The 12,377-nt window shown below is 44.4% G+C and overlaps 1 protein-coding gene and 1 non-coding gene across 7 annotated transcripts in view; both read left to right on the top strand.

The window, feature by feature from the left end:
- LOC115203754 (spectrin alpha chain, non-erythrocytic 1) overlaps window positions 1-12,377 on the top strand; it is an 83,872-nt gene that overhangs the window by 44,598 nt on the left and 26,897 nt on the right. For 4 of the 6 annotated variants that reach the window (XM_029768715.1, XM_029768711.1, XM_029768712.1 and 1 more), the window contains exons 9-20: window positions 84-221; window positions 336-446; window positions 537-614; window positions 771-926; window positions 1,174-1,378; window positions 2,492-2,673; window positions 3,755-4,121; window positions 8,612-8,922; window positions 9,190-9,324; window positions 9,599-9,747; window positions 10,180-10,236; window positions 10,437-10,635. In XM_029768715.1, the coding sequence (XP_029624575.1) occupies window positions 84-221; window positions 336-446; window positions 537-614; window positions 771-926; window positions 1,174-1,378; window positions 2,492-2,673; window positions 3,755-4,121; window positions 8,612-8,922; window positions 9,190-9,324; window positions 9,599-9,747; window positions 10,180-10,236; window positions 10,437-10,635 (2,088 nt within the window). The remainder of the gene's footprint in view (window positions 1-83; window positions 222-335; window positions 447-536; window positions 615-770; window positions 927-1,173; window positions 1,379-2,491; window positions 2,674-3,754; window positions 4,122-8,611; window positions 8,923-9,189; window positions 9,325-9,598; window positions 9,748-10,179; window positions 10,237-10,436; window positions 10,636-12,377) is intronic. The other 2 variants (XM_029768714.1, XM_029768717.1) reach the window with 1 other exon arrangement.
- On the top strand, window positions 3,016-3,139 carry LOC115204779 (small nucleolar RNA SNORA84). Its single transcript, XR_003880452.1, has one exon. It is a non-coding gene; the product is annotated as a small nucleolar RNA SNORA84 (small nucleolar RNA).

Consider the following 12,377-nt stretch of genomic DNA (forward strand, 5'->3'; position numbering starts at 1 on the left):
TTGGTTTTGGCTTCATACTTTTAACATGGATTTCCACACAGATTCATTGATCCTCCTTTTACCTTGTTTATTTTTATGTGTAGCTGGGTGTCCTGACTGAAGAGAAGGAGTCTCTGCTGGAGCTGTGGGAGGTGCGCAGGCAGCAGTACGAGCAGTGCATGGACCTGCAGCTCTTCTACAGGGACACAGAGCAGGTCGACAACTGGATGAGCAAGCAAGAGGTATATCCATCCACACACAATAATAATAAACAATATACTCACCCCAAAATTATTCTCCAAAATGGTGGGGTGTGTGATCCTAATAAGTAAGTATGCTTTTTTGTGTATGTCCAGGCTTTCCTTCTGAACGAGGACCTTGGTGACTCTCTTGACAGCGTGGAGGCCTTGCTTAAGAAACACGAGGACTTTGAGAAGTCCCTCAGCGCTCAGGAGGAGAAGATCACTGTGAGTACCTGTCCTAGCCATAACCATAGATCTAGAATTCGCTTTCATTCCTCAAATCTTAAACTTAACCACTGACCTCTTTCTCTTTAGGCCCTGGATGAATTTGCCACCAAACTGATCCAGAACAACCACTATGCCAAGGAGGATGTTGCTACTCGTAGAGATGCTGTAAGTACAGAGAGGAAACCTTCTGCACATACACATGAATACGATAAGGACCGGAATGTGTCCTATGTTTGCAGCACTTTGAACTCTCTATCTGTTTATATAATATTCTGGGTGTTGTGTATAAAATGTCATCCCTATCTGTGTTTCCTCCTGTAGCTGCTGAGCCGCCGCAACGCCCTGCACGAGCGTGCTCAGTCACGCCGCGCCGCTCTGGAGGACTCCTTCCACCTGCAGCAGTTCTTCCGTGACTCGGACGAACTCAAGAGCTGGATCAATGAGAAGATGAAGACGGCCACCGACGAAGCCTACAAGGTATGGTTGGAACCGTGTTTCTTAGCTAGCTACTTTAGCTAGCTACTTTATAGTGGTATACTTTAGCTAGTTAGCTAGCTACTTTATAATGGGGTTTCAATGCTCAACATGGCTTTCTCCTAGACTGCTACGAGATCCCATTAGGATGCAGTACCATAGTGAACCACACAGATTCTTATTCACAGTACTCTGGCCTAATAGCAACACGTTCCTTACACCATCTCTCTGCTCTCTCTGTTGTCCCCAGGACCCGTCAAACCTGCAGGGCAAGGTCCAGAAGCACCAGGCCTTCGAGGCGGAGCTGTCAGCCAACCAGAGCCGCATCGATGCTCTGCAGAAGTCTGGCCAGGAGCTCCTAGATGGGAAGCACTACGCCGCCGACGAGGTGTCTGTACGCATGGACGAGGTCAGCTCCCAGTGGAAGAAGCTGCTGGAGGCCACCGAACTCAAAGGTGAGACAACGAGAGTGGAGGAGAGATGAAATTCGGATGAAGTGTGTGGCTATTATTATAGCGATCGCCATTTTGTGTTTCCCTCAAGTGGATGTAGTACAAAATGGCAGCAATGCTAGTGAATAGATGCGGTAAAAAGGTCAATGGAACGCAGATCATGGAGGATATATGAAGGACGCCAGATTGGTGCACATTCAACAAGTGTGATCTAACAAAGTGGTTATTCGTCAAATCCATCGTAATTGATGCCTTGTAACACGCCCACAATGTGGTTACTAAAATCAGGTTTGGATATATTTGGCTGGTTTTTCTGCGTAACATTTTAGAAGTAGTCACTTTTCAGGTTTAGAAGAAGTGACTGCTAAATGCTAACACTCGTTCGTATAAGCTGGTAGCATAGGTAGCTAAGCTCTTAAGAGTGTTCGGCCAGTAACCGAAAGTTTGCTGGTTCGAATCCCCGAGCTGGCAAGGTGGAAAAATCTGCCATTCTTCCCTTGAGCAAGGCAGTTAACCTCCATTAACAACTGCTCCCCGGGTGCCGGTGACGTGGATGTTGATTAAGGCAGCCCCCCGCACCTCTCTGTTTCAGAGCGGTTGGGTTAAATGCAGAAGACCCATTTTTGGTTGAATGCATTCAGTTGTGCAACTGACTAGGTATCCCTCTTTCCCATAGCTAGCTTAGAGAAATCGGTGGTGGTAAGTCGCTTTTAACTGATGCAGTTGATTGGTGACGATGGCATGAACATGTATTGGGGTTGACATCCATACAAGCATAATACTCCGATTGTTAACTCATAGTGTGAAATACACATATTAACAATAGCCTATATGTAGGCAGAATTTTCTGGGGGGCAATGAGGAGATTTGGGATCTTTACATTATTTTGGACGAGTTTCATTGACTTCTACCGCATCTATTGGAGAGTAACGTTTCAAAGTGAAGGTGCTTTTGTTATCTTGTAATGTGACTAGCTGTTAGTTACTAGACAAGGTCATTTTGGCGCCCCAAGATTTGAAACAAAACCTTTGAACCTTTTTTTAAGGAGGAAGGGTATTTCTATCTTAATTTCAACCACTCCTAAACCTCTCCTCACCATGCTCTCCTCTCCCCCAGGCATCAAGCTGCGCGAGGCCAACCAGCAGCAGCAGTTCAACAGAAACGTGGAGGACATTGAGCTGTGGCTGTATGAGGTCGAGGGCCACCTGGCTTCAGATGACTACGGCAAGGATCTGACCAGCGTCCAGAACCTGCAGAAGAAGCATGCCCTGCTGGAGGCTGACGTGGCTGCCCACCAGGTAAAGGGCTTGTTTGACATTGCAGTCGACAGTGCAGGCAACTGCTGACTGATCTACAAGTCGCCTTGCATCATATATAACTACTTATTATCATTTGTAGGTCAGTAAGTCACCATTTACCCACAATGCACCACGGTTTTGATCTGCTCGAATGCGCTCAGTGACTTCCATATCACTACAAGATAACTGACTGACAGCTACCAGGTAACTGAAGAACAACATCACCAGTAGCCTCCAGGTCAGATGTTTTCAGACCCAAAAAGTTAACTACTTAGACACTGTTGCATTTACCTCTGGGACCAGCTGCTAGACAGTGTATCTCCTCAGAAGAATCCCATCCATGCCTGGTGGTTTCAAGCGACAGCTGATCTGTGTGTCTTTGATTGACAGGCACAAATAAACTCAGATTCTATGCATGGGAGCTGCCACTTCAAGTAGCCTCCATAGCCTGGTTGCAGTGACATCATTATGGTCTATAATATTCAGGCATTCAAATAGTTGTGTTGACTTATGCGGTCTGGCTGTGCACAAGGTAAGACTGGCTGACTGACTTAAGGCGTCGGCATGATTTGGTTCAGCTGACACCTAGCCGAACTCGGCTAGGCGGACTGAACTAGTGTGCTCGCAAACTCCCTTAAAATTACCTTCCCTTCAAAAACAAGAAAAGGTGTCAATAGTACTGTTTCTTCGTCTTGAGACGCCGCAGCGTCTCATTCATTGACGTGTTTGGAGAGGAGATCTTTCTCACAATTTTACAGCTATGATGGTGTAGTATTTCTCAATTGAAAACATTTGCATGAGAACGATTAGTCTATCGTTGAATGTCAACACACTTCATTGAAGTATCCCTACTGTTAACCAATCACCGACGAAGGGATGTAGACTTCTGCTACATACTTCGGTATCCCTCAAGAAAAAAATGTAGTGTGCAAGAACAGCCGAGAAAACCCTTGCCGAAGACCAAAACGAACAAAAAAGCCACAATGTGTCATAATATATGCATGAACTGTTTCAGATCGGAAGCCTTTACTGCCACCAGGTAGTTAGTTGGCTGACTGACTGACTTTCCCTCTCTCTCCAGGACCGCATCGATGGCATCACCATTCAGGCGCGTCAGTTCCAGGAAGCCGGTCACTTTGACGGCGACAACATCAAGCGCAAGCAGGAGGCGCTGGTGGCGCGCTACGATGCCCTCCGCGACCCCATGGCCGCCCGCAAGCAGAAGCTGTCAGACTCCCTGCGGCTGCAGCAGCTCTTCAGGGACGTGGAGGACGAGGAGACCTGGGTCCGGGAGAAGGAGCCCATCGCCGCCTCCACCAACCGGGGAAAAGACCTGATCGGCGTCCAGAACTTGCTGAAGAAGCACCAGGCCCTGCAGGCGGAGATCGCCGGCCATGAGCCCCGCATCAAGGCCGTCACCCAGAAAGGAGAGGCTATGGTGGAGGAAGGTGAGTTGTTTCATACAAACGTGCATAGGCCCTACTGTCACCTTTTTTCAACTGTTCACCTTTTCACTATCTAGCAGGTTTGGGTTAATTTCAATTCAGTTATTTATAGTTTACTTCCTGAATTGACTGAATTGAAATGAATTGTCCAAACCCTTTCACCATGATGGAAATGGTGACTTTAAAACAGTTAGCGTTTAATGGCTGTGATAGGAGAAAACAGGATGGTTCAACAACATTGTAGTTACTCCACAATACTAACCTAATTGACAGAGTGAAAAGAAGGAAGCCTGTCCAAAGAAATGTATCCTGTTTGCAACAAGGCACTAAAGTAATACAGCCAAACATTTGTTAGGTTTGGGGAAAATACAAAACATTACTGAGTACCACTGTTCATATTTTTAAGCATAGTGGTGGCAGTATAATGTTATGGGTATGCTTGTAATTGTTAAGGACTGAGGAGTTTTTCAGGATAAAAAAAGAATCTGAACAGAACAAAGCACTGGCAAAATCCTGGAGGACAACCTGATTGTCTGCTTTCATGGAGACACTGGGAGATGAATTCGCCTTTTAGCAGGACAAAAACCTAAAACACAAGGGCAAATTTACACTGGAGTTGCTTACCAAGAAGACAGTGAATGTTCCTGAGTGACCGAGTTACAGTTTTGACTTAAATCTGCTTGAAAATCTATGGCAAGCAGTGGCGATTTTTAGCATGTAAATCTTGGTGGGGCAAAAAAATATATATTTTTTTAGATGCATGCCACTAAACAATACATTAATTGCACTATAACGGTGACATAGGTCGCCCACAAAATGTTAAGGCCTACATAAAGCTATCCCAACAGCAGAGCTTTCTTTTCAGCACCATGCAGTGAATCCTTACCACTGCTACACCTGGCTATCAGCGGAGCCTTTCATTCAACCTCATTTATTGCCTTTAAAAAAACATAGCTTATGCCTGACTTACTTAAACAAATGTGGTTTCTACTGACAATTGAGATGTACAAGCTATGGCATAAGAAGACAATGAGTGGAAAAGAGGGAGTCCCTTATGTCGATTAAGACATATTAATGAGCGTGCTAGGACAAACACAGTCTATATAACTACAGTACTAGTCAAAAGTTTGGACACACCTACTCATTAAAGGGTTTTTCTTTTATTTTTACTATATATATATATATATATATATATATATATATATATATATATATATATATATATATATATATATATATATATATATATATATATATATATATATATATATATATATATATATATATATATATATAAAATAGTGAAGACATCTAAACTATGAAATAATAACCAAAAAAGTGTTAAACAAATCAAAATATATTTTAGATTCTTCAAATTAGCCACCCTTTGCATTGACGACAGCTTTGCTCACTCTTCGCATTCTCTCAACCAGCTTCATGAGGTAGTCACCTGGAATGCCTTTCAATTAGCAGTTGTGCCTTGTTAAGTTAATTTGTGATATTTCTTTCCTTCATGTGTTTGAGCCAATCAGTTGTGTTGTGACAAGGTAGGGGTGGTATACAGAAGTTAGCCCTATTTGGTAAAAGACTAAGTCCATATAATGTCAAGAAAAGCTCAAAAAGGCAGAAACGACAGTCCATCAATACTTTAAGACATGAAGGTCAGTCAATCTGGAAAATGTCAAGAACTTTGAAGGTTTCTTCAAGTGCAGTCGCAAAAAGCATCAAACGCTATGATGAAATTGGCTCTCATGAGGACTGCCACAGGAAAGGAAGACCCAGAGTTACCTCTGCTGCAGAGGATAAGTTCATTAGAGTTGCCAGCCTCAGAAATTGCAGCCCAAAAAAATGCTTCAGAGTTCAAGTAACAGACACATCTCAACATCAACTGTTCAGAGGAGACTGCGTGAATCAGGCCTTCATGGTCGAATTGCTGCAAAGAAACCACTACTAAAGGACACCAACAAGAAGAGACTTGCTTGGGCCAAGAAACACGATCAGTAGACATAAGACCAGTGGAAATCTGTCCTTTTGGTCTGATGAGAACAAATTGAGATTTTTGGTTCCAACCGCTGTGTCTTTGTGAGACGCAGAGAAGGTGAACGGATTTTCTCCGCATGTGTGGTTCCCACTGTGAAGCATGGAGGAGGTGTGGGGGTGCTTTGCTGGTGACACTGTTACTGTTTTATTTAGAATTCTAGGCACACTTAACCAGCATGGCTACCACAGCATTCTTCAGCGACACGTCATCCCGTCTGATTTGGGCTTAGTCCCACTATCATTTGTTTTTCAACAGGACAATGACCCAACACACCTCCAGGCTGTGTAAGGGCTATTTGACCGAGAAGGAGAGTGATGGAGTGCTGCATCAGATGGCATGGCATCCACAATCACCTGACCTCAACCCAATTGAGATGGTTTGGGATGAGTTGGACCGCAGAGTGAAGGAAAAGTAGCCAACAAGTGCTCAGCATATGTGGTAACTCCTTAAAGACTGTTGGAAAAGCATTCCAGGTGAAGCTGGTTGAGAGTGCCAAGTGTGCAAAGCTGTCAAGGCAAAGGGTGGCTACTTTGAAGAACCTATTTTGATTTATTTAACACTTTTTTTGGTTACTACATGATCCCATGTGTGTTATTTCATAGTGTTGATGTCTTCACTATTATTCTACAATGTAGGAAATAGTACAAATAAAGAAAAACCCTTGAATGAGTAGGTGTCCAAACTTTTTTGACTGGTACTGTATTTGTTGAGCACTTTTGAAATGTACAGCGACAGAATTCAGAACGTGCCGTTCTTACAGTATTCTCCCGTAAAACTGTAGGATAAATAAAGGGGCCATATAACCAGACAATGAAAGCTCTTACAATATTCAATGATTTCTCTAAAACAGGCTATAGGCTACATGTGCACCACCAAGTCAGAACAGAAGTCTAAGTTTTGAGGGGGAAAGGGACCAAACCCTAATAGGGAGGCACATGGGCAACTAACAGCTTACTACACAACATACACTTACTATTACTTTCTTAGCTACAGTATACATATCTCCCTGGCATTTTACATCCTTTATGCAGCACCATACAATACATTTTTAGACTCCCCTTGTTGTGCTGTGCTCACTTGAACAGGAAGGTGGCGTGGTGGTCCTTCGTGGGCACATTTTGTCATCATGGTCTGGCATTCTCAGGATTTATGCTGCTTTCAAGACAACTGAGAACTCAGGGAAAAAACAAGGTTGAATCATGACGTCAGTGATCTTCAGGTCGGAGCTCTAGAAAGAGACCCGGGTTTCCGAATTCTGAGTTGGATGAAACTTTTTTTTTTTTTTCCCCAGTCGGAGTTCCGAGTTTCCAGTTGTTTTGAACACGGCAGAAGTCATGTTGGATTGACAGTATGGCCAATGTATTCAACCGTTTCTGGCCCATGGTGTTGCATGTGAATGTTTATCCTTTTTAAGCTTGGAATAGATACCCAGAATTGGACCACAGACCCACTCCACTGAATAGCAGGCTAGTGATTGCTTTGCAATGCTTCCAGTTAGCCACTGATTCCTTCCAAACCACTCACTGTTGAATTTGCGATTTCCAACTTATTGTGTAATGTTTATGTATAATGGCTGAGGAGCACCGATACGTTTTATGTAATATTTCTCTTCATATGACAGGGATTCAAAAGAATTTGCCAGAAGATTGCCGACTTGATTCATGATGACTGCGCGTCTAGCTTGCTAGCTAAGATTTTGAAAGTATGATGTTAACATGATCAGTCCAATCAAAGCTACGGTAGATATGATTTGATGTCCATTTGATCTGTGGCCAATGACCTTAAGCCTTCTTGGATGGGCACTTCTAATGTAAATCTATGGCAGGCAGCACCCAAGGGGCTTGAATTTTCAAGCTCCCCAGTAGATTTTGTGGTGATGTTGTGTCCTCATGAGTGGCACAACTGCAGAACATTACCAATCCCTACACTCCGTATTTTCCACTGGCTGCCCCACCACCACAGAAAGCATTGAGCTAGGCTGAAACACTTGCATTTTGGAGCGGCCTTATTCAAGAAAGCAAAAAAGAGACCATGTTTTGACTCAGATTTTTTTTTAATTATTATTATTTGTTTGCTAAACAGGTGGGGCTCAACAGGTGGGTTGCCACTAATGGCAAGACCTGAAAAGGGTTGTCTTGCAATGATCAACAACCAATTTAACAGAGCTTGAAGAATTTAGAAAAGATTAATAGGCAAATGTTATACAACCCAGGTGTGAAAAGCTCTTTTAGAAATTTACTCAAATACTCACAGCTGTAATTGCTGCCAAAGGTGATTCTGATTCTGTAATCGCTGCCAAAGGTATTGACTCAGGGCTGTGAATACTTTAAATTACCAATCCATTTTAATCCCACTTTGTAACACAACAAAATGTGGAAAAAGTCTAGGGGTGTGAATACTTTCTTAAGGCACTGCAAATAAACAACCCCCCTCTCCCTGTGGTCCCCACCAGGCCACTTTGCTGGGGAGGAGGTTAAGGTGAAGCTGGGGGAGCTGAACGGCCGCTGGGACACCCTTAAAGGCAAGGCCGGGCAGCGCAGGCAGGACCTGGAGGACTCGCTGCAGGCACAGCAGTACTTCGCCGACGCCAACGAGGCAGAGTCCTGGATGAGGGAGAAAGAGCCCATTGTGGGCAGTCCCGACTATGGCAAGGATGAGGATTCGGCTGAGGCCCTGCTGAAGAAGCACGAAGCCCTGATGTCTGACCTGAGTGCTTATGGCAGCAGCATCCAGGCTTTGAAGGAGCAGGCCCAATCCTGCAGGGTAAGTCTGGAACCCACATTGCATCTTTAGTCTTATCGTGAAATGAATGTGCACCATTTTACAACTTTTATAAATGCCTAAACTAGCTAGCTAACATTCTATGAACAATTCAACTATTTTTCCGTCTTTGTAAACATCTGAGAACCAGAGTCCCAACAAATCAATAATTTCTTTACTACTCCTGGTCTATTATAGACATAAACGGATATTTTCATGTTGCTATTGTCTAGATTGCACCTTTAATACTTTTTTCCTTTGCACCTACAGCAACAAGTTGCGCCCACCGATGATGAGACTGGCAAGGAGCTGGTGCTGGCCCTCTATGACTACCAGGAGAAGAGCCCCCGTGAGGTCACCATGAAGAAGGGAGACATCCTCACCCTGCTCAACAGCACCAACAAGGTGTGTGTGTGTGTGTTCGCACACACACACAAATTGTATAATAAAAGAAAGTTACCATCTTAGCGAGATGAACAAAAGCCTTGCTCCAAGCAGGGCCAGGTCCATAAATAACTGCTGCTAGCCCATACCCATGATCAGGCACTTGATGAAGAACGGAAATAATTTGATAGGTATAAGCAAGATAGTACGAACTGAATGGGATGCATGTTCATCCTTTATGGGGGACAAAAATAACATTCTTGTCTTCTCTCCTGCCCTCTCTCGCCTGCTGAAGGACTGGTGGAAGGTGGAGGTGAACGACCGCCAGGGCTTTGTGCCAGCGGCCTACGTCAAGAAGCTAGACCCCACCCAGTCCTCCTCCAGGGAGAACCTGCTGGACGAGCAGGGCAGCATCGGCCTCCGCCAGGACCAGATCGAGAACCAGTAAGGGCCTCCTATCTAACCCACTTCTACCTAACCCACTTCCAAATTACCATCCTCTTCACACTGTAATTTCTGACTTCTGCTTTTACATGCCCCAGTACTCATCTTCAGTACACTCCTGTAGTTCTTTACCACCTTTTTACCTCTAACTTAACCTGTTGACCCGACTGGTTTAATTAACTGTTTTTAACAAATGTACGTTCCTATCTTATCCTAGCTAATTAACAATTAGCCTCTTTTCTCTCTCTAATTTTCAGTCTGTTTTTCTTAGTCTCTTCCTTATCATAACAGTCCAGTGAGCCAGTAGCACTTAAACTTTTCTGTCACTAACGGCCTTGCCTTTGTCTCTCTCTCTCTCTCTGTTTCCCTCCCTCTGTTTCCCTCCCTAACTGCTAATGCCTGCCTGCGCATGTCATGTTTGTGACTGAGTAGGCCGGGCGCAAAGGAGGCGTGCAGTGTGTCTGTACGCATGAAGCAGGTGGAGGAACTGTGAGTAGGACCAGAGTGTCCCTCTAGGTGTCATGTTTGTGAAGTCACCACGCATTCCCACGAGCAACGCTGCCATTCCTGCCAGTCCCTCAATCAATACCCATTTTAATGTCGTGGTCCTTGTGACTGGTTCCAGTGCTCGCTCTCTCTCTCTCGCTCTACACAAAGGGGATTCTAAAATCTCCATCCTGTAATTTTAGGTACGGCACTCTCCTGGAGCTGGGCGAGAAACGCAAGGACATGCTAGAAAAGAGCTGCAAGAAGTTCATGCTGTTCCGCGAGGCTAACGAACTGCAGCAGTGGATCAACGAGAAGGAGGGAGCCCTCACCAACGAGGAGGTGGGCTCCGACCTGGAGCAGGTGGAGGTGCTGCAGAAGAAGTTTGACGACTTCCAGAAGGTACGCCGCACACAACGTGGCTGCCGGGAGTAGGAGAGGGCACTAGCTGACTTACTGTACTTCATCCTTTTAGGCTTTAGTAGTGATGAGGGGAAAAATCGATACAGTAGAGTATCGCAGTAATATTTTTGACGATATATTCCAAGTATCGATTCTCTGCTAGATAGGTAATATCAACTTGCGCTAGTCGGCTGTCAAAACTCTGGTATTTCTGTGGCTTGGCCTCAATCTTGGTGAGCCAACATGTTTTCATTATGACTGATCAAAACTCGTTTTCTCATGGCTCTTTCTTTTCCCTCTGTAGCAGTATCGAAATCGCAATAAATATAGAATTGTGATAAATCGTGACACATACAGAATCACAATACATATCGTATCGGTACCTACAGTTGAAGTCGGAAGTTCGGAAGAGTTCGGAAGAGTTTTCAACCACTCCACAGATTTCTTGTTAACAAACTATAGTTTTGGCAAGTCGGTTAGGACATCTACTTTGAGCATGACACAATTAATTTTTCCAACAATTCTTTACAGACAGATTATTTCACTTATAATTCACTGGGTCAGAAGTTTACATACACTAAGTTCCCTGTTCCTTTTAAACAGCTGACAGGCTAATTGACATCATTTGAGTCAATTGGAGGTGTACCTGTGGATGTATTTCAAGGCCTACCTTCAAACTCAGTGCCTCTTTACTTGACATCATGGGAAAATCAAAAGAAATCAGCCAAGACCTCAGAAAAAACATTGTAGACCTCCACAAGTCTGGTTCATCCTTAGGAGCAATTTCCAAACGCCTGAAGGTACCACATTCATCTGTACAAACAACAGTACGCAACACCATGGGACCACGCAGCCGTCATACCGCTCAGGAAGGAGACGCGTTCTGTCTCCTAGAGATGAACGTACTTTGGTGTGAAAAGTGCAAATCAATCCCAGAACAACAGCAAATGACCTTGTGAAGATGCTGGAGGAAACAGGTACAAAAGTATCTATATCCACAGTAAAACGAGTCCAATATCAAATGTATTTATATAGCCCTTAGATCAGCTGATATCTCAAAGTGCTGTAGAGAAACCCAGCCTAAAACCCCAAACAGCAAGTAATGCAGGTGTAGAAGCACGGTGGCTAGGAAAAACTCCCTAGAAAGGCCAGAACCTAGGAAGAAACCTAGAGAGGAACCAGGCTATGAGGGGTGGCCAGTCCTCTTCTAGCTGTGCCGGGTAGAGATTATAACAGAACATGGCCAAGATGTTCAAATTTTCATAAATGACCAGCATGGTCAAATAATAATAATCACAGTAGTTGCTGAGGGTGCAACAGGTCAGCACCTCAGGAGTAAATGTCAGTTGGCTTTTCATAGATCATCATTGAGAGTATCTCTACCGCTCCTGCTGACTCTAGAGAGTTGAAAACAGCAGGTCTGGGACAGGTAGCAAGTCCGGTGAACAGGTCAGGGTTCCATAGCCGCAGGCAGAACAGTTGAAACTGGAGCAGCAGCACGGCCAGATGGACTGGGGACAGCAAGGAGTCATCATGCCAAGTAGTCCTGAGGCATGGTCCTTGGGCTCAGGTCCTCCGAGAAAGAGATAATTAGAGAGAGCATGCTTAAATTCACACAGAACACCGGATAAGACAGGAAAAATACTCCAGATATAACAGACTGACCCTAGCCCCCCGACACAAACTACTGCAGCATAAATACTGGAGGCTGAGACAGGAGGGGTCAGGAGACACTGTGGCCC

The sequence above is a fragment of the Salmo trutta genome, chromosome 12, assembly GCF_901001165.1.
Source record: "Salmo trutta chromosome 12, fSalTru1.1, whole genome shotgun sequence".
NCBI classification, from domain to species: domain Eukaryota; kingdom Metazoa; phylum Chordata; class Actinopteri; order Salmoniformes; family Salmonidae; genus Salmo; species Salmo trutta.